The sequence below is a fragment of the Plectropomus leopardus genome, chromosome 7 (assembly GCF_026936395.1).
Source record: "Plectropomus leopardus strain MGB_pleo_1.0 chromosome 7, ASM2693639v1, whole genome shotgun sequence".
NCBI lineage: Eukaryota > Metazoa > Chordata > Actinopteri > Perciformes > Serranidae > Plectropomus > Plectropomus leopardus.
This window is the reverse complement of record NC_142182.1, coordinates 16661884-16681674: the sequence shown is the minus strand read 5'-3', so window position 1 is coordinate 16681674 and position 19791 is coordinate 16661884. Positions and strand designations below refer to the sequence as shown.

At 40.0% G+C, this 19791-nt stretch overlaps 1 protein-coding gene across 23 annotated transcripts in view; it reads right to left on the bottom strand.

Moving 5' to 3' along the window:
* mical3a (microtubule associated monooxygenase, calponin and LIM domain containing 3a) overlaps window positions 1-19791 on the bottom strand; it is a 107076-nt gene that overhangs the window by 48017 nt on the left and 39268 nt on the right. For 20 of the 23 annotated variants that reach the window (XM_088080077.1, XM_088080078.1, XM_088080056.1 and 17 more), the window contains 11 exons: window positions 8364-8764; window positions 7340-7547; window positions 7076-7192; window positions 6843-6944; window positions 6016-6171; window positions 4919-5019; window positions 2720-2977; window positions 2431-2546; window positions 1095-1221; window positions 386-479; window positions 211-240 (listed from right to left, as the gene is read on the bottom strand). In XM_088080077.1, the coding sequence (XP_087936203.1) occupies window positions 211-240; window positions 386-479; window positions 1095-1221; window positions 2431-2546; window positions 2720-2977; window positions 4919-5019; window positions 6016-6171; window positions 6843-6944; window positions 7076-7192; window positions 7340-7547; window positions 8364-8642 (1588 nt within the window). In that variant the 5' untranslated portion in view covers window positions 8643-8764. The remainder of the gene's footprint in view (window positions 1-210; window positions 241-385; window positions 480-1094; window positions 1222-2430; window positions 2547-2719; window positions 2978-4918; window positions 5020-6015; window positions 6172-6842; window positions 6945-7075; window positions 7193-7339; window positions 7548-8363; window positions 8765-19791) is intronic. The other 3 variants (XM_088080058.1, XM_088080076.1, XM_042495773.2) reach the window with 1 other exon arrangement.

The following is a 19791-nucleotide window of genomic DNA, read 5'->3' as shown; positions in this document are numbered from 1 at the left end:
AAAACTAGGGAGCTCAAATGCAAGTATTATACCGAGTTAGTGCATGCAAAAAAATATTCCGAGGCTGCAATCAGTCCATTAACAAGGTCTTTCATAACACCATTCATTTTTCAGTATTCATTCATGAGTATACAGCAGGTAGACTTCCAAACTGTTAAAACTATTAGGAAGCCCTGAAAAGCAACACCATGCATTTGGTCTTTGTGTTACCTTGCAACTGCTTGTCAAGCAGGCAATTGTCTAGAGTGAAAATAGTTCATTATTACATTTCAGCAACAGTGATTGCAGCAAAAATCCTACACTGATCAATCAGCACATCAAAGAGTGTTTGCTTTTCCAGTATTCAGTTTACAGTCTCCTTTTGAAGCACATAAAAGATACAAACCATTCCTGCCCAACTTGGGTGTCGACGAGTTGATCACATTCTCAATTTCAATGCGCATTTCCCTGGTCTCCCCTGTGTCGCAGAGGTGCCTCACCTGCAACACACACATAATTATTACATATCTGTAATTCTAGAGATGTTTTGATATCATTTCTTCCTTCCCAATACAGAGTCCAATACTTAAAATTGCATGGCAGCCGATACCGAGAACCAATTAGATACCACTGCATTGAAAAAAATCTAACTACTATGAACTGCTAATCCTGTACAGATGTTAAATGATTGCTATCATTGAAGTATGGCATGGCTTTATAAAAGTTGCTGGTGCTGACACTGGAAACACTACTTGTAGTGCCACCTCTTGAAACAAGAGCCTACACGTCGTATTTTACTGGTGGGAGTTTCCAGTGTAAATTATTGCCAACTGGCTGACATTTTTGCCAACGGTGAGTAGGCTACAGTGTTAGAGCAGCCAAGAAGAACTGATTTCTGTGAAAACTGCTATTTCATCCAGATTGGAAACAAATTTAAAGTTTATTGATAAATTATGCGGTATCAGATCACTGCATAGCCTAGCAAATTTGCTGATACCTGATCCAGCATTTTAAGCTGTATTGGAGGTATTCACGATACTGGAATCGGTATCGGAACAACTCAAACATGCTGCCTATAAAAGATGGCAGCTAGATGTGCTGGCTCTCAGACTCACCTGGCTGGGCTTGAGGAAGTTAAGGCTGATGTTGGGGTAGCGTGTGGTTGGATCCACGCTGTACTGACTGAAGTTCTTACTGACATTTTCCGGTGTGGTTTGGGGTAGTAGACGGTATATACTCTCCCTAAAGCAAAGACAAAGATATTCACATGCACAATATAAGCTGAGTCTTAAGGCCTTTACACACAAGAGGGTGTTTTCTTTTCATGCGATAAATCCTTTAAAACCTGGAGCAACGCTACTTTTCTTGTGCTGCTTTTAGATGCCTTTCACAAGTATTTAAACATTTGGACCCTGAGCAAATTGGTGTGATTTCTTTCAAAAATATGGGGAAAAAAAGGCTATTTGGTAAGAAATGTTCCACAAACTGCAAGAAATTAGTAAATTTAGAATATGATTTCTGAAAAAGTCAGGGGAAAATGTCTGGGGAAAAAGATAAAAGCTATACTAGTCACTATATTTATTTCAATTACCAAACTTACATATTTAAATTTAGATTACAGAATTATATTTTTAAGCACTTTTTCCAAGTCTTGTTTGCCTTTTTTCCTCTCATTTTTACTAATTTAGATAATTTTCTCATTCCTTTTCCTAATTCTTATTTTGCAGGGGTCATTTCTTTTTTTGTTGCTCTTGCCTTCTTCCCATTTTTTCAAAAGAAACATGCCGATTTGCTCAGGTTTCAAAAGAGTAATTTGCACATCAATACAGCTTGTCAAACTGTTGTTTTTATCATGCGCACTGTAACAGATAACGCAAATATTAAGTGGTGAAAAGTAGACATTTTTTTCACAGCAAGATTAATGTTTGTGCGTGTTCCACTATGGCAGACCTGTTGCAACTGTCGCATAGTTGCATTGCTGCCGGTATGAATAGCTTTAATGCAGGAGACTATTTTACATTTTCTCATTTATTCATCACAGCCCCAGTGTGTAAAGGCCTTTATGGTTGGAGGGGAATATAGGGAGAAACTATTGCAACAGATTATGAAAACAACACATTAACATTGTTGAAAAGCACAGAGTAACTGCAGAACAGAGAAGTCACATTCCAATCAGTTTGTACAAGAACCTCTTATCCCATTACCACTAGCAGAGGCGGTACTGAAGCTTGCAATCACATACAGGCACATTTCCTAGTAAAGCACTTACAGATAAAAGGGTGTGATTGAAGAGAGAGAAAGTGTGTGTGTGTGTGTGTGTGTGTGTGTGTGTGTGTGTGTTAGCGTGTGTTCATGTGTGTGTGTGTGTGTGTGTGTGTGTTCACGCGTGTGACAGAATGTAAGTACAAGAGCACATTGAGTCTCTGTATTTCAGTATTTCAACACCCTCACCTCTCAGCCAGAACCTCAAGAGGCGTTTTTCCCTGAGCCCAGCTCTTCACCATCCAGCCTGAGTCCATGGCTGCCAGGAAACCTCGGGCGATGCCAGTGCCCATGGGCCAGAAGGGCTGGAGACGACAGTGAACACCACATTCAATAACCAAATATGGCCACAGAAGAGCAAAATATATAGAAAACCAAAACTGTGAAACTGTGACACAAGATAAAAAAGAACATTTTCAAGTGTAGAACAGTTAAACGTAGTCTCATGGAAAGCGTTAAAAACTGCCGTCTCACTCACCTCCAACAAGCTGTCGCCCACGAGCGCCACCAGCAGCTTGTGGCCATTGCGTTGGCGCACCATGGCAGCGTTCTCTGATGCATACATGCAGGTGAAATCAAACATGGCTACGTCGGGCTGGCCATAGTGATTGATGGCAAAGTCCAGCGTGGGCAGCTGGTGGTTGGTGGAGAAATCTGCAGCCTCACGGGCGTAAGACAGCAGGGCAGCCTGGTCCACGTTAGCCCTGGAGAGTAGCATCTCTGTGTCTGCGTAGTCCTACAGGACAGGTAAGAGAGATTAGAAATGGCATTTAGATGAAGGCTACTAAAAGCAGAGATGTCCAGAAAAATGTGATGAAACAGTTAGAAGTTTCATAATCTGCCATTCAGGAAGCAGCACATCTTCAAACTAAAACTCATCATGATGCAAGACACACTCACTTTACTACACATTAGCATTGCTACCCAAAACCTGACACAGTCCATATCTCTAAAAAGTCTGCCAGCTCAACCAAACTTGGTTGCATATTTTTGATCACAATACCAGTACAATAAAGACACTGAAAACACTCATTAAAAAGTATACTATGCAGCAAAAGTGAAAGTTAAAGCTAATTCCAGATACACAATTGTTGGCGATTCACTTCGCAATATTTATGTTTTCATCGGAGCTGTGTCTCTTGGATTGCTGTTGCTTACGGTCTAGCACCTCTTCGCCACCTTTTTTTTAAAAGCCCTGACATCACCTGAGGGCTGTGGGGTTATACACCCATTAACATCCCAACACAGAAAATAAGAAAATAGAGGCAGAGGGCAGAGTCTCTGCAGAAAAATACATCACCACACACTTCTAGTGGGTCAGACATGATGATTGAGAGATTACTTCTGTTTAAGTGTATATATTGTTTTTAATAGTATATCTTTAACATCAGGTGTCAAACACAAAGGTGTGTGATCAGATGTTATTATTTAGATACCCAGATTCAAATGTGTGTTAATAGCTGAAGAAAAACACTGACACTGACATTGCCCTCAGAAGTTATTCAGACTACATGAAATATTCAGCTGTTTGGGAAGGGGAAATAAACCCTCACAAGATAACTGACACTGAAAAGGGGAGTGTAATAAATTTTCGTGACAGGGATATGTGACATTCGGCAACAGTGACGTTGCGTAAATTGAGGAACAATCTGAAGTTGACAGCCCCTTCAAGACTTGACTGCACTACAAAGAGGTCCAAGCACTTGCAGTGGAATGAACTGTGCAGTTCACAAGTTGCTCCAACATGTAGCATCAAATCACTGCATGCTTTCAAAGTGACATGTTTTCACAGAGGGCGGTGAGAGGCACATTCTTCCATCTTCAGGCTCCCTGGCTGTGCTATGCCAGGCTGGTGGTGGTCGGTGAAGGGAAGGGCAGGGTAGTGGAAGATATGAATGAGGGTTGTTTTCTGATTCAGTGCTGCCTTGAACTGTGCAGACCCACCGCTCTCATGCCATCGCTTCCACCCTTCCTTTATTCCTTTCCAAGGGGCCGGACAGAGTCAATGCCAATGCTATAAAAGGATCTCTGACTTTAAGGGAACTCCCAGAAGTTACTAAACCGTTAAATTATGACTTTTCATTAACACATGCCTTCATACTCCAAATCCCCTCTGGCTTAGTTTATACCAAAACCTCATTAATGTCATCAGCTCAGTATGAGAACACACACAGCACTGCACTCACATCTAAGATTATCTGAAGAATGATGACTGTGACTGTGTTTGTAAAAGCAAGACTTTTAAGGTGATTTAAAATCCTAAAAGCCACCACACTAACACAACACACCTTCAGTTAAATTTGTACATGAAGACAGACATGTAAAAAGGTCTTTCCTGTTTCCTGTGGAAAGTGGCCAGGAAGAGGAAACTACCGTGCATAGTGAGGACACAAACACTCAGTGAGTGTGCTTGAGTTGGCAGTTTGTTCCTGAACACTGTTGGCTTGGTTAGACCATTAGGCTGATACTGGCCATGAGGAGAGAGAGAATAAAAGACTGAGAGAATGAAAGAGAGTGAGACAAAAATAAAAGAGAGGAACAGACTTCTGATTTTGTCAGCCTGTGGGTGCATATAGCCTTTATATCTTCTACAGAGAGACAGAATGAGATGCAACATTTCTCTCTTAAACACACAAACACAACACACCGAGCTTAGATCTGGATTTTGATCACTCACATTCAAAATGACTCCTTTCTCCAGCAGGCTCTGTTTTTTGGCAGTCATCACAAAGTAGTGTGTGTCATCCTTGTAGTAGACGATGTTTTCCAGGTCAATACCTAGAGAGCCCAAGAGAAGAGATGTATTGTTATATAGCAAACACAATTGTTTTCCTTATTGGCTGTCATGTCATCATTAGAGGAGCAATTATTCGACTCAGAGCACGTAACCAAAGCCCCGGGGACATTGTCATGTCAGCAATAAACTGTGACAGGCTTGGCATTGGACCTAATTGTAACCATTTTAATTGGATGAGCTGAAAAAAGCAGACATGTGTTCCAAATACAGGATTATTTCCCCAATTTACCTTTATTCCTTTATTTCCAGTGCTTCCAAGTATTAGAATACTTTTTAATGCAGTATCTACACTGTGAAATCTGACAAATTGATTTCGCAACGAAAAATCTAGGAAACTGATTGTCTTGAAAAAAAGTAAATATACTTATTATCTTAATTTATGTTTACTTTATATCTAATTGTCCATCCATCTATTTTCTTCCGTTTATCCGGGGCTGGGGCTGAGGCCTGGTAACTGTTAAGTTCAGTTAAAATTAGGTTATATTTACTCAATTCTGTGAAGGTGTTGCAACTTAAAAATGACAAGTTTAATTAAATCAAGTTTTAGTATCTTCAGTAAAGCAAGTTTACTGTGCTATATATCTGTAATCTGCTGCAAACTAATCAATCATATTTGTATTTTCTTAAACATGTTAACAGAACAGACCTCATAGTTGTCCTAACGTCATCATTGCCAAAATCCTCTTTGTCATGATCAACTTATCTCTAACCTGGTTTGCTGTATTTGTTAACACTTAGAAAGAACAATGTCATTTCACTAAAGACTGCTTAATTACAAGTAAACTTAACACTTAAATATAAAGTAAACAATTAAGAGTTATATTTACTTTCTTTTTTTAAGACAATCAGTTTCCAAGATTATTTCAAGTAAGATTAACTTTTCAGATTTTACAGTGTTGGGGTGTTACATCTTACAGTTACCTCAAGAAAACAACATAAGTCCCTAAAGCCATGCAATAAATCAAACTGTGACAGACCTGTTGCTTCTCTGAGGTCTTGGAAGAACTTCTGGTTGAAGATGAAGGCCACCCCGCTGATCTCTTCAACCTTTGCCTCCGCTGTCGTATTCCTGTTGATGAAGTTTGCAGTGATGGCGATGGCGAGCTTGCCCCGGAACTCCTTACGCCGAAACCCTGCAGAAAATTACACGAGGAAGGAAGCCGCCCTCAAGGTCAGGAATCAGGGGCACAGACTTGAACTGTGACACCATGAATCCAAAAACAAAGAGCTAAACCCAACGACTCATGTTTGCTTTTACATCAAACTGCACCCTGTATGCTATAAATGCGACCAGATGTTCTGCATCATGACAACGTAAACAGATTTTTAGTTTTTCAAGCCGTGTGATTGCAGTTCATGGTTATCCCGGGGGGAGCCCGCTGCTTCCCTTCATTGATACTGCAGTCAGTAGTACAGAGAGGGGTCATGGCACTCTACTCCACAGGGGTTCCCGTTGCCAGTGTGGCTGTGTGTGAGGCCCCAGCACTCAGAGGAAACAGACAGCCAATTCAACAATTCCTATTCTGCTCTTCTGGGAGAGCCGTCAGAAATTCTCTTTGGATGTAGCAGCCAGACACAAACAAACACACACACACAGATGTGGACAAATGCTCATTCATACGTGAGGAGAGGAGTGAGGTCAGGCAGCGCACCACAGCTGTACACAAGTGAGATCATAATCGTTCTGACTAACCTCCAAGCCGGTTTAGCAAAACAAATAGTGTTGTTTGTGCTTTACCTTGTTTAGTCAAGGAAAAAATGGCATTGCTAATGCACTTCTCCCAGTCAGTGCATGCAGACTTGCCTGGTAGTGTGTTTCTCCTTCCATCTGCTCCAATGATGACATCAAACTCCAGCTCGTTGACAGGGTGCGTCCTGGGGTGGACCTCAGCCCTCCAGCCTATCCCTGAGAAAACACAGCGTGTGTAATCAGACAGAAATGCTTTCACAGAGCCAGCTTAGAGTCTCTGACAGACGAAACACATGTTCTGTTTCCATTCATTTTTCTTTGGCTTTTCTTCAAGCAGTTTGACTCACTTTCAGTCTCTTGATCTTCTGGAGGCTCAATAAGACTCTTGAACTCTACGTTGACATGGATCTCAATGCCCAGCAGGAGAGCCACTTTGAGCAGCATTAATTGAAGCTGACGAATACCTACAACACAATACAGAGAAGAAAATAGCATCTGAATGAGCTACAGATTCCACAAGTGCATCTTCCATGTACTTATGACACAATCACTTCCGACAAGCAAATATGTCCTATGAGCACAGGAGAGCAAAACACGTCCAGTGTACTCACTGATATGATCAATAGCACCAGCACAGAACTTTCCATAGAACTTCTTAGCCCCGAGGCCCCTGAGGTCCTGGATGGTGAAGGGCCAGAGGTGCAGCACGTTGTTCCTGGAGAAGGCATCTCTCTTCTCCAGCAGCACCACTTTGGCTCCCAGGAAAGCCAACTCGATGGCTGTGCGTAAGCCGCATGGTCCCGCACCAATGATGAGACACTAAATACAGAGTGACACAGATGTTACAGATGAGATATAAGAAACAACATACACATGGATAACCAAAGTTAGGACACAGCTCATCCTTTGTCACAGGCTGAAAACATAAGTAATGATAAGAGACTATAACATAATATAACATAACATTAGCTCACATTAAAAAATCTGCCAAATAATATGAGGTAAGTAATGAGATGGAACACATGAAGAGAATAAAAAAAATCTGTGAAGGCAATAAACGTCAAGGTACAGTAAGTTAAGATCACCTAGGTACGATAAGTCAAGTCGAAGTACACTCATTCCTTTTTTTCTGAGCTTTCAACATTTTCATCTATGACATTTTTTAGCCAAGTTACATTATTTTAGAGTGAGCTCTAAGCTAAATCCAGACGTCATACATGCTGAAATATGAGATACGTCAAGAACTTTATTCATCTCAAAAAGTATCAATAGTTGGTCAACTTAAGTGAACTACCATTTGTAAATCACAGTCTCTCAATTCAACACATTAACTTTCCAAAAACAATAATAAAGTCCCTTTATCAGCCTGAGCCCTTATTTTGGGGTCACTGCTAACCGCAGGAGGTAACAAATCAGATTTGTGAACTTAAGTGAACTCAACAGAAATAAAAATATGTCCCTGCAGTGTCCTTTCACTTAAAGCAATCAAACACCGGTCTGGCTGGCGAACATGAGCATCACATTACATGATTCCTTAACATCGAGGATCAAATTTGAGCTCTTACTGAACTGAAGCAACCGAGAAGCAAAACAGCCCTTAAATGAAGCCTACAGTTTGCAGTGATCCACGCTTACCTTTGAGTTGGCACAGACACGACCCTTCTTGTACTCCTTCTGGCAAGCTCTCTTGTCTAACTTTGCCCAGAGTGCTTTGGCCTTCCAGTAGTTGAGTTTGGACTTGAGCTTGTGATAGAAGATCCTGTACTCGCCAGGCTTGACTTCCAGGTGGTCACACAGCTCCTGGAAGGCCTTGAGTGTGCCCTTGCACGTGGTCCCCTGGACGAAGTTGTCAAACAGGACATGGGACTTGTTCACCCCATCTCCTCCAGTTGCACTGGCGCCTCCATCCCCCATAGTCCACTCACACAGGGCTGTGAGGGCCCTTCACCCCCAGGCAGGGGTCTCTGGGTCCAGCCCCAGCTCTTGACACTCTCTCTGGTGGAGGGCTCTAACTCCCAGCCTCAGGCATCTTCATTCTGCAAGACAGACCGACATAAAACTCAGTGAAGATAATGCAAAAAAGCAAACTTCTAAGATTTCCAGTTTTCTAATGATTAAATGATATCAACACTATTTGTTCCAACATCGACAGAGACTTAAATTAAATGCAAGGAACAGAGCTGAGAGTGTCTTTTTTGGCAGGCTCTTAATGAATGGGCCCCTATCTTTCCTAACTAGACAATCACACGCATGATGGCTGGTAGGACAAGCGATCAAAGCTCAACTGAGAATAAAGACCTGGTCATTTAAGGTCTCAGTCATTCTTCTGCAGGAATATGACCTCAAACAACCTCTTATCTGTCGAGGAATGAGGCTGCTGGACACAGGAACGGCACTGAACCAACACAAAGCCAAACAGGAAACACTCGGTGAACAAGTGTGTAAGACATGTCTGTGTGGCACCACTCACTCCAGACAGACTCCAGACACAGGAAATAGCCAGTTCATCCCACAAACACTAAAAAACAAAACAAAATCCTGGTCATTCAAGAAAAGGATTGGGCCATAGAGCAGTGTCTCAAGAAGCCAGAAATGCTGGTTTGCTACGGCTCCCTGTGCAAATACTGAGAGTTGATCTTTTGCCGGTGGTTTACCTGCTATAACTTGCAGTGGTGCTACTTTATGTGTTTGACGCTTTCCCCCTCAGGGTGATCAATCATGTTGTATGGTTTCTTCGCTCAGCTGTCATGACGGGAATGTCTTGATAAGCCCTCTGACTTTCACTCTGACTGTATTTAGCAGCACAAGCCGCCTTTAAAGGGTAAGTATTACTTAATATTAGTGTGAGTATAAAAAGAAGATAATGGATAAGAGAACGATGAAAGAAATGCCGAAAGCACTAGGACAAAAGTGGCGATGATGACCAGAAAAGAAGGTTCTGGTTTGCATTAGCTCCCCAGGACAATGGTGCAGAAACTTGCTTTGCTTGTGAGAGGTTCACAGCTGCTCAGCAATTATGACAGCAATTATGACACACAACTAACTAGCGTAAATTAGATAAAGAACACAAATCAGCAAATGAACAGTTTGACATTTTGGCAAACGTGTACACATTCTTTTATCGTAATATAGCTTAGCTTAGTATAAAAGCATGAAACGCTATCTCTTAGGTTCACAAATTAATATGTTATCATATCAGTTTTTGTAAAGACTACAAAAAAAACATGACATATTCATTTGTGAGCTTTAGAGGTGTTGTTGGGGTAGGTGTTTCCCTGTTTCCAGTCTTTACCATAGATGTATAAAGAAAGCTGGATACAGCATTGGAGATGGGGCCCTGTTCGTTTCTGTTGAATTGCTTAATGGGGCTTAATTAAGCCAGAAAAATTCAACTTCTTGGATATAATATCACTTGGATCTTCAACATCACAGAGCAAACCCAGCTAGCAAGTTTTGGTTCTAAAAATATTCTGAGAATGGTACAATGAAACCAATGCATTGTTTTAATAACATTTTCAGCTGTAAGTTTTCTTTTAATTCCCAGAAAGTTAGGTTAACATTCTCTATAAGCATCAAGAAACGTTGAAAATGTTTGCATTTTTGTTGTTGTTGTTTTGGTTTTTATTAACATATCACATTACATTGCATTTTCATTTTAAAAAAAAGTCTCTAATCTCAGTTCTCAGTAACACTTTCTGAATGTTGCTTTTAAAATGTTCTAAACTAAAACTACAAAAAAAACTACATTTAGTTTAAAATGTTTCCTTTATAGCTTGTAGGTAATGCTAGCCAATGTTGTGGGAATGTTTCCTGCTAGCTGGGAACGAACCAGAGACTTTGCCAACTGAGAGGCTAAGATTGGTATCAATCTTCTCATCTAACCCTTTGCAGAAAAGTAAATGTGTGTCTCCCAAAATGTCAAACTACCCCTTTAAGAGTGCACAGTGTGTGTGTGAGGGAAATAACACTAGACTTGCATCAGCTAATGTTAAGTGAAAATGCAGATCAAGACACTGAGGTTTAATATTTATGTTTGGGATCTAATGTTTTCACAATCACCAATCAGGTGAAGACGAGACGAACCGAAATCCCGATGAACACACATGAATATATTCACTGTCAGCCACTTTCTCTGTGAACGCTTGAGCTTTGCACTCCACTGTGCAAGATGCCGAGCTAGTTCATGAAGACCAGTGTAGTCCGGTCCGGTCCCAGTGGCAACACATGATGAAAGGGAGGCAGGTACAGAGGTCAGCTGGCCTCCTTTTCACACCCTGCCAACTCCTCACTGTAGTGAAAACAGGGGGCTGTGGGTTTGGCTCTGCCTCAGTCAGTCAGGATCAGGACTGACCACTGCAGTGCCAGCACGGACAGAAAGGGCCTCTTACAAGCATTTAGGTAAAATGCTACATCATTTCCTCTATGAGCGAACACCAGAGTGTTGTACATTTTTACCAAACACCATACATTCTCTGAAATGGCCACTGATACTCCTGATCAGATCTTTTTAATTACTATGTAATAGCTTTTAATATATATATATTTAAAGGAATAAAGAAGTAAGAACATAACATATAATTAAGGGACTGCTTGTTGGGGGAGGGGTGGGGCAAAAAGGAGGAGGCATGTCAAATGGTCAAATGATTTTTAAGTACTGGAGAGGGAATTCTGTTTTTTTATTTTGGCTTATGGGAGGGGCATACAACTTTAAATGGCTGTAGTTTGTATTTACTGTACAACCAATTTTTAAAGAAAACATGCCTTCCAAACCCACAGGAATTCTTTTTTTCTTTGGCGGGTTTGAAAAGCATGTTTTCTTAAAAGAAATTATCAAAAATTATACATGGCCAGAAACTGTAAAAACTGAAATTGTTGAATTTTCAAATTTCCAATGGCCCTTAAACACATCATGTGCTATCATACAGGGTTGTGAAACAAAATTTCATGACTTTTACAAAACTTTTAGGGTATATTTGGTTTTCCAAAAACTTTCCAGGTCTGGAAATTGCTGTTTGCAAATTCTTTGACTTTTCTATGTTTTTCATGACCGTACAAACTCTGGAACATGCATGGCTTGACAAGAACTTCAAAATGTGTAAAAAATAAATTGCATGTGCAGCAGTTGTGGTCTGTATCACAGCACCAACACTAATAATTCCAACACAATAGGGATCCTCTGATTGATTGGGTGTCATCAAAACAGCCAATGTTTATTACAAATGACTGCATTGATTGTCCTTAATTCTCTAGTCAATAATAGTGACTGCGAAAATAGGCAGGGCAAATACATAAACGTCACTCAAATAGTCATCAGGCATCAGCCTGCTCCTGTTTATTTCCACATGGACTCGAGATGCTGCTGTGAGCTGAGCAGACTATTCAGTTCACTATAATTCAGTCAGGCTTGCAGACACACACACAAAGATACACACATTCACACACAGACACACAGCCAGAGACACACAAGCAAGCAGGGACAGAGCTCTGCATGTGATCAGAAGGGGCCGAGAGGGAGAATTGCTGCTGACCGGCACAGAGAAATGTGCTCCTAGTGTGAACGGCCGGGCGACTGCTGAAGGGCAGCTGTGCAACAATTAAGATATCGTTGCACTTCCGTGTCCAGTGTGAACCCAGCATTACACTCTGCTCTTTGACCCCGCTGATGTTTTTCAAAAGGATGTTTTTTAGAAGACAAGAAAAGAGATCGTAATTTACCAGCACTGAGCCTGCTTCATGAGGCAGGGTAGAAAAATGCAGGTCATCTTAAACTCCTCGTTCAAAGCCTCAAAAATCCATAGCTAAAAAACAAGACACATCAAACAGAACAGGAACTTGGGAGGATGGTCTCAGAGGGGCTATATATCACTTAATGGTGAAATCAAATCTTTTTTGTGAGACCCAGCTTTAGTCTCGTTATGCTACTTCCCCTGTTCATAGCAGAAACTGAAGTGATTCCTTCTGTGAGCTTTTCATTTTACTGTAAAGACACACAGTTTATGGCAACGCAAAAGGCAAGTTTGGGGGATGAGAGGATACCTTTATGACAAACATCTGAGAAAGCCAGCAGTAAACATTTAACACAGTTTGAGCTCTTTGAAGGAAATGCAACTACTGACTTACATGCTGTGTCACAGTGCGTGCGTGTGTGTGTGATGTCAAAAGATGTGCAGCTCATGCAGACCTGCTGTGACATGCTACACCCTGACTCAGCTTAATGTCAACAATAAACCTGGCCTATAATTTGAATAATAGTAGCCTCCTGCAGAGACACATTATGCTCACTCAACAGTAAATGGCTCACCATGTGTTTCTGTTAGGCGGAGAATGGTGACAGATTATCACATCGATATGCCTGGCCAGAGCAGCAGCAAAAATAGTATCAAGTGAGGGGGGGGGTGTTTGTGAAACGAGCAACTATTTCCTGTGTCCTTCGACAAGTCTAAAATTCCAACAAAATGGTTTTAAGTGGGTAATAAAAAGAAAAAAAAAAAAACCAAAGCAGCTTTGGCTCAGCGCACACTCAAAATCTCCTGACATCTGGATGATCCGCAGCCAGGATTTCACGCATTCACAGAATTCACACAAGAATTTACACACACAGCATCCTTCCCACCCCACCCCCCAGTATGCGCACACACACACGCACACACAGCATGCCTTTGCTTTTTACTGGCTGCATTACGTCATCCTCTAATCTAAAAATAGAGCCAGAGATTAGGCCACTAGGCTACACATTTGACAGCATTGCATTTATGCACTGTTATCACTGTCGCTACCAGCAGTAATAAATAACAGGATAGTATATTGTAAATGTTAATCACAACTGGTAGTATGTTTTGCTTTTTTGTTTTTTGCTAGTTTGTTCACTGTAGGAAATTTAAAAAAAAAAAACAACCTGGAATGCCACATTATTCCAGTTTTATTCTCCCTGACTAATTTCATTTTCATTAGAGGATCAAAACCACAGGCTTAAAAAAATACACATAAAAGCAACAGAAATTAGACAATAATATTTTATCCAAAAACATATTTTCTCTGTCACTATAACAAAGAACATGAAGTTTGGTGTTGCGCTCTCTTATTGCTGTCATGGTCAGCAGGGCTGCACCTATCAATAATTTTTTCTCAATTATTCTAACTTCTTTTTTAAATTAATCAGTTAACCTAATGACTATACTTTGGGGTTATTATAAAGAAACATTTTTATTATACTATTATGATTAAATTACAATTAATTGTTACATTAAAATTAATGTATGCCAAAACATGTCCCACTAATATCTAAATAATTGTAATTATCAAAGGCTAAATGGCATATCTTAAATTAGTCAAATTTCCATTTTATTGCTGTATTATGATATTAATAACAAATAATACTGTAACAGACCCTATTTGTCATGATACATCAGATCAGAAATATAATGGACCTCAAATTTTAAAAGAACTGCTCATCTGCCATAGCTGCACTGAGGAATAAGTGTGTCTGCATCAATGTTTATCCTCAAATAGCATTTTGTCCCTTGTCAGTGTCCTACTCAGGGATGAGCTATGCTCAGAGGACACCCTGGAGATGAAAGTGATATCTCCTCCTCTCATCCATCAGGATATTTGGCAGAGAGTAGGAGGGTCTGCAGGATGCAATGTGATCTTGCTCCTCGATCAGAGGATGCCTTCACAATAATGGATGAACAAGCACAGCTTTAAGCCTAGTCCATCAAACTGCACCTTATTTACCAGTTCCAAAAACCTGCAATAACAGCTAAATCTGACTGTTTTATGTCTCTGCTTATATATCCCTGTTTGTCTTAAGACAACTGCTGTTTTGTCTTTGTTCTCGGCAGTTAATGATCACCTTAAGATCCCGGTTGTACTCATTATGATAAGTCACTGGAGATGGCTGCATTATAGTTTGACTATGATGCTAATTACAGAGAAATGCAGCAGCAGGTGTGGTCTATTCAGGGGCTGCCTGCAGGCTGTAAATACATCATACTGCCAACAAAAATGGAGCAGTTAACTCTTTACTGTCCATTATTTGTTCGTTGTTATGTGCAGAATATTTAGGTTAGGAACTCAGAGAAGTTCACAACCATTATCCTGTAGCTTAAGAAGTACGAAAAACTTTGTTTTTGTACCTATCAAGCAAAATAAATTTAGTTTGTTAGTGGTATTTACCTTTAGCATTAGTGGTATTTACCTCTGAATAGAGCCAGGCTAACTGTTTCCCCCTGCTTTCAGTCTGTAACCTAAGCTAGCCATGTCCTGGCTGTAACTTCATATTTAACATACAGCAGTTAGATGGGTATCAATCTTCTCGTCCAACTCTTAGACAGAAAGCAAACTGCTGCTTTAAAATTCAGTCAGAACAGAATTCATACGAGTTCAAGCAATTACATGTTACACTGAAACAGTCAGTCAGTTAGTTAAGTCACTTGACAAGGATTTAATTTAAAACTATTTTGGCGATTGTTGAATTTTTTAAGTCGTGTATTAAGCAAAAACGCCATGGTATAATTCTCAATACCATCAAAAAAATACAGCCCAAGTTATCTTCTTTAACAAAATAACAGATGAATCATCACAGCACCTGTTTCTCTGTCCTTTCTTGTACTTTTTCATAGATCACTTTAAACACTACAGCTATCTATCATCATGCTACATGTCCATTTTATATGCAATCATTAATTCTAAAATTAAAAAGCAAACTTTCAAATGTTAGGAATAATTGGGTAACAAAATTATGATGTAAAGTCTGAACCATACACAGCAATCCCAAAGTGTGTGTGTGTGTCCCTGTGTAGAGCTGTGCATAATAACTAAGGTGTAAGTAAGATGCACAAAACCAACTCCGTTCATAAAATTGGGCTGTTTTCCTATGCACTTAAAAGAATAAGCCTGTCATTTCTTCCAAGTGCATTCTTTCATCATATATCACAAGAACCGAAGCTCTGTCAGGGACGCTCATCATGACTGCGCTTCCCTGTAAACCGCCGCTGTAAACAAAAGAAGGGAATTCAATGCCTCAGGTCAAACGCCGCAAGCTAAGTCTGAAAGATATTATTCAGATTTAAGTCTACAAACTGCTGTGTAGAAAGTGTAAAAACCAGAAGATCAAAAACTGGTAGAAACATTATTACATGAAATTTCAATCATAACGGATCTTCACTCCAAACATTATTACTGCATGCCAAAAGAACGATAATACACATGACGCTCAAGTCAGTGAGGTGAATGAATAGCTGTGTATCGTCCTTTGATATCTGTTATTGACCAGATATATTCATTATGCCCCTATGCAAACCACTAATTCTGCTTTTCGTATACACAGAAGCAGCCGACAGGAGCGCAGACAGTTGTGTCTCTAATTCACAAAGCCTCAGAGCTCACAAACATTTGTTGACTGAAACGCAACTCGCTTCTGGCAGAGGCCATCTCCAAACCATCTGGCTTTTGAATCACTTCTGCTTCTTACAGTCCGACTGCGCTGTGCAGCTGAGCACTTCATTTTTAGCTCCCACAGCCAATGCAGATTTTCACCGACTCCAGCAAACAGATCAGCCTCTGAGCCGATAAACATATGAATTCCATGTTGTTGTCTCTTAAGCGCTGAGCAGACTGACACATTAATACTCAGCGCACTGGAAAAACATCATGTTCAGTCAAATTCATCACGTCTGCAAAGCTCTGAGACTCAGTGAACCAGGACAACGTGTGCGTGCGGCATCTTCCTTTGCCGGCCTCATTATCGGTACCATGTGCCATCTTCTCTCTTTCCCGTCAACCCACTGTGTGCTTCCCCTCAAATGGAGCCTCTCTATTGCTTCATGAGAGGCCATTTAAAAATGCAGTCCATCCTTCACAAGAAAAAAGTAGAGAAATAAAGAGAAAATTTAAATAATGTGGATGATATGTGCTTTAATGTGCTGTACATAAATAGAGGTAAAGGTGGTTTTCACTACCTACCTTTTCACTAGAGGGCTGCACAAAATGTGTTGCTTTTTTTTCTCAACCAAACCAGGGTTGGTCATTGTTGACTAACGAACTAGATGACGAACACAACAAACTACGGTGGTTCTGGTGAGGTTTTTTTTCGTTTTACCTTCTTTCTGTCAAGTTTGAATTTGTTTTATGATAAATTAAGGCAATTGAGCTGACAATAGCCTTACTTTAGTGAAAGAGACACAGGGATTGGTGTACAGTTGTAGTTTTCTGTAGAAAAAGATGAGTAAGATTAGGCTAAAACAGCGTTCTAAAACTAGTGTTAAGCCCCCACTGATGTGTGTTGTCATGGTAACAACTCACAGCAACTGCCATTTTTATTAGTGCTTGTCAAATGACCACAGCAAACAGGTTAATATCATTTCTATTCATTTTATTTCTATGATTGTACTACATGATCATTTCTTATTCCAGCCTGCTCAGTTATGTTGCATCAAACCACACAAAAACAGAGAGAGGCTTTACTGAATTATATTATATTTCTGTATCAACTGGCCTACATCAGACCCATTCCAACCATGACAGGGGATTTCAAATGGACTGGTTTCAAAGTGCAAACCAGCACAGCCAAAGAAAAAATTAACATCAAATCTCAGTCTGAGACAACTCAGAATATTTACTGATGACAAAGGGTCTTCATATGAAATTCATATTAGAGACCGCTTCAGGGGAGTGTGAGTCTGTGCCCAGGCTGCTTGCCTTTGGGTGTCAAACATGGGCGATTAGAGCGGCCTGCCAGCACTTGCCGCAGCTATTTGATTTAGGGGAAACCTTTCAAATCCCAACTCAAATACAACTTCTTTCAACTTCATGCTTTTCATAACAGGAGCGGAGCAGCCACCACAGCTATGAAGCCATAAACACTGAGAACCACATGAGAGGATGAAGGTGAAAATGCAAAAACACAGTAAAGCACAGCTATTATTCGTACTGCTCGTAAAAAATCTCCATGGATTTTAACATTTGGTTATCTGTGTTGATGGTTTGCATACTTCACACCAGAGTGTGTAGTAAGATGGAGGCATGTATCTGGTTACTCATATACTCAGATCCATCCTTCCCTGCAAACTAGGGAGTGTAATCTGAGAGCAGTAGGCAAACACAGTCAACACAGACGAGTATCCAAGGCTTAGTCATGACCGTTGTGGAATGGAGGCACACAGGGGAGAAGGACAGGATGTCTCAGACTGACTACAGGACCTGTTCAACTTTTATTAACACAGAAGAAATCTACTGGAAAATAATTATCAAAATAATCAAAAGCTAGACAGGAATAAGGCCTATAATGCACATCTAACACGTCAATCAGAGTGGTTCCATTTCTTTCCACACACACCAAACATCTCGACTTGATTCCTTCACCGTTCTGCGTGTTCGAACGTGAGGGATGATGGACAGGAACATAAACAGCCAGGCCAAGACAAAAAAAATAACCATCGAAGGCTTCATAACTAGATCACACATTTAATACACAGAGGCTAACCCATGGCATGTTTCTTATTCTGGCAGGCCATGGGAAACTACAGTACAAGTCTGCAGCTCTCCTCTCTTCCCCGTATTAATTACAAAGCTAATAGTTACACTTTCAAGTGGCTCAGCAAACAGACAGAATTCCAGTCTGTGTGGACTCTGCTAAATATAACAACCAGGCAGGTTGGAAATTAGCAAAGAAAGAATGAGAAATGGACGGATACTCCCACTGCTGACACTGTGTGATTTGCCAGGGTTGACTGGGCTGAGAATGTGGAATTTGGGTTATGATACCGTGAATACTTGTTATAATAGTAAAGATTTGTCCTCTTACATTTGTCGAAAGGGGAAAACTTGAAATACTGATTCTGACATCTGCCAGAGGAGATAAATAATGAAGAAATGTGATAGATGTCATTGAGCATACAGTATGTCTCTTCTTATATTTTAGAAATCAATTTACAGGTGTGGGGGTATACACACACACACACACACAAGTAGGACTAGGCAATATACCAATAATGGATCAATATTGTGATATGAGACTAGATATCAGCTTACATTTTGGATATCATAATATAATTTTGTATTTTCCTAGTTTAAAAGGCTGCATTACAGTAAAGTGAGGTGATTTCCAGCTATTATTTGCCTTTACCTACTTAGCAATTATGTCAGCAACACTGATCATTATCAAAAATCTAAATGTACAAATAACTTGTGAAAGCATCGATATTCAACCCTAAAATATCATTGCAATATTAAGAATTTTAGTAAAAAAAATACTGCGATATCTTCTCCACATTGTCCAGCCCTACACACAAGGTTTAGTCTAATGTCAGGCTAACATGATAGAAACAGCAGAAAAAACTGCAATATTCTAGGGATACACAATCATTTCTACACATCATCACTATTGGTAGATATATTGGTAGATATACTTTAAAATTAAATGTCAGTATTGGCCAACAAGCTGATTTTTGCTAATATAACAAACCAAAGTTCTTTTTTTTTAATTGATAAAGGGAACGTGTACATAACATCAACCCGATGTTAAAGTATTTTTCTTATTTTACACAGTGAATGAATTTTACATTCATTGAAAAGCATTGTATTGTGATGTATTGCAATTTCATGAGTGTGGTTTCAAGAGTGTATAATAATAAGATGTTTATTCCACTGCAGCGAATATATCAATATCGGCATCGGTTATCGGCCAAATGGATTTTTTTTTTATAATCGGCATATGGGATATCAGCAAAAAATCCAATATTGTCCATCACTACAATTTTCAGATAAAAAACGCCAATCTAAATAAGCAGTGGAAAGCAGGAAAACAATATTATTAAACAACAACGTCTCAGGCGTAGTCTACCATGTGGACCCTCTTTGTCCAACATTCTGAAAATTATTCTCTCCAGATTTACCGACATCAGTTCATCATTATAAATAGTTTAATAATGATTGATTGTCTAGCAAGATCAAAGAACCCAATGGCTGCCATGCAAAGCCTTGACGGGACATGCAACAGTGACACACAGCCAGCACAAGCCGTAATCCTGTCACATCCACACTTGCTTTCCCTAATCTCAGTGCG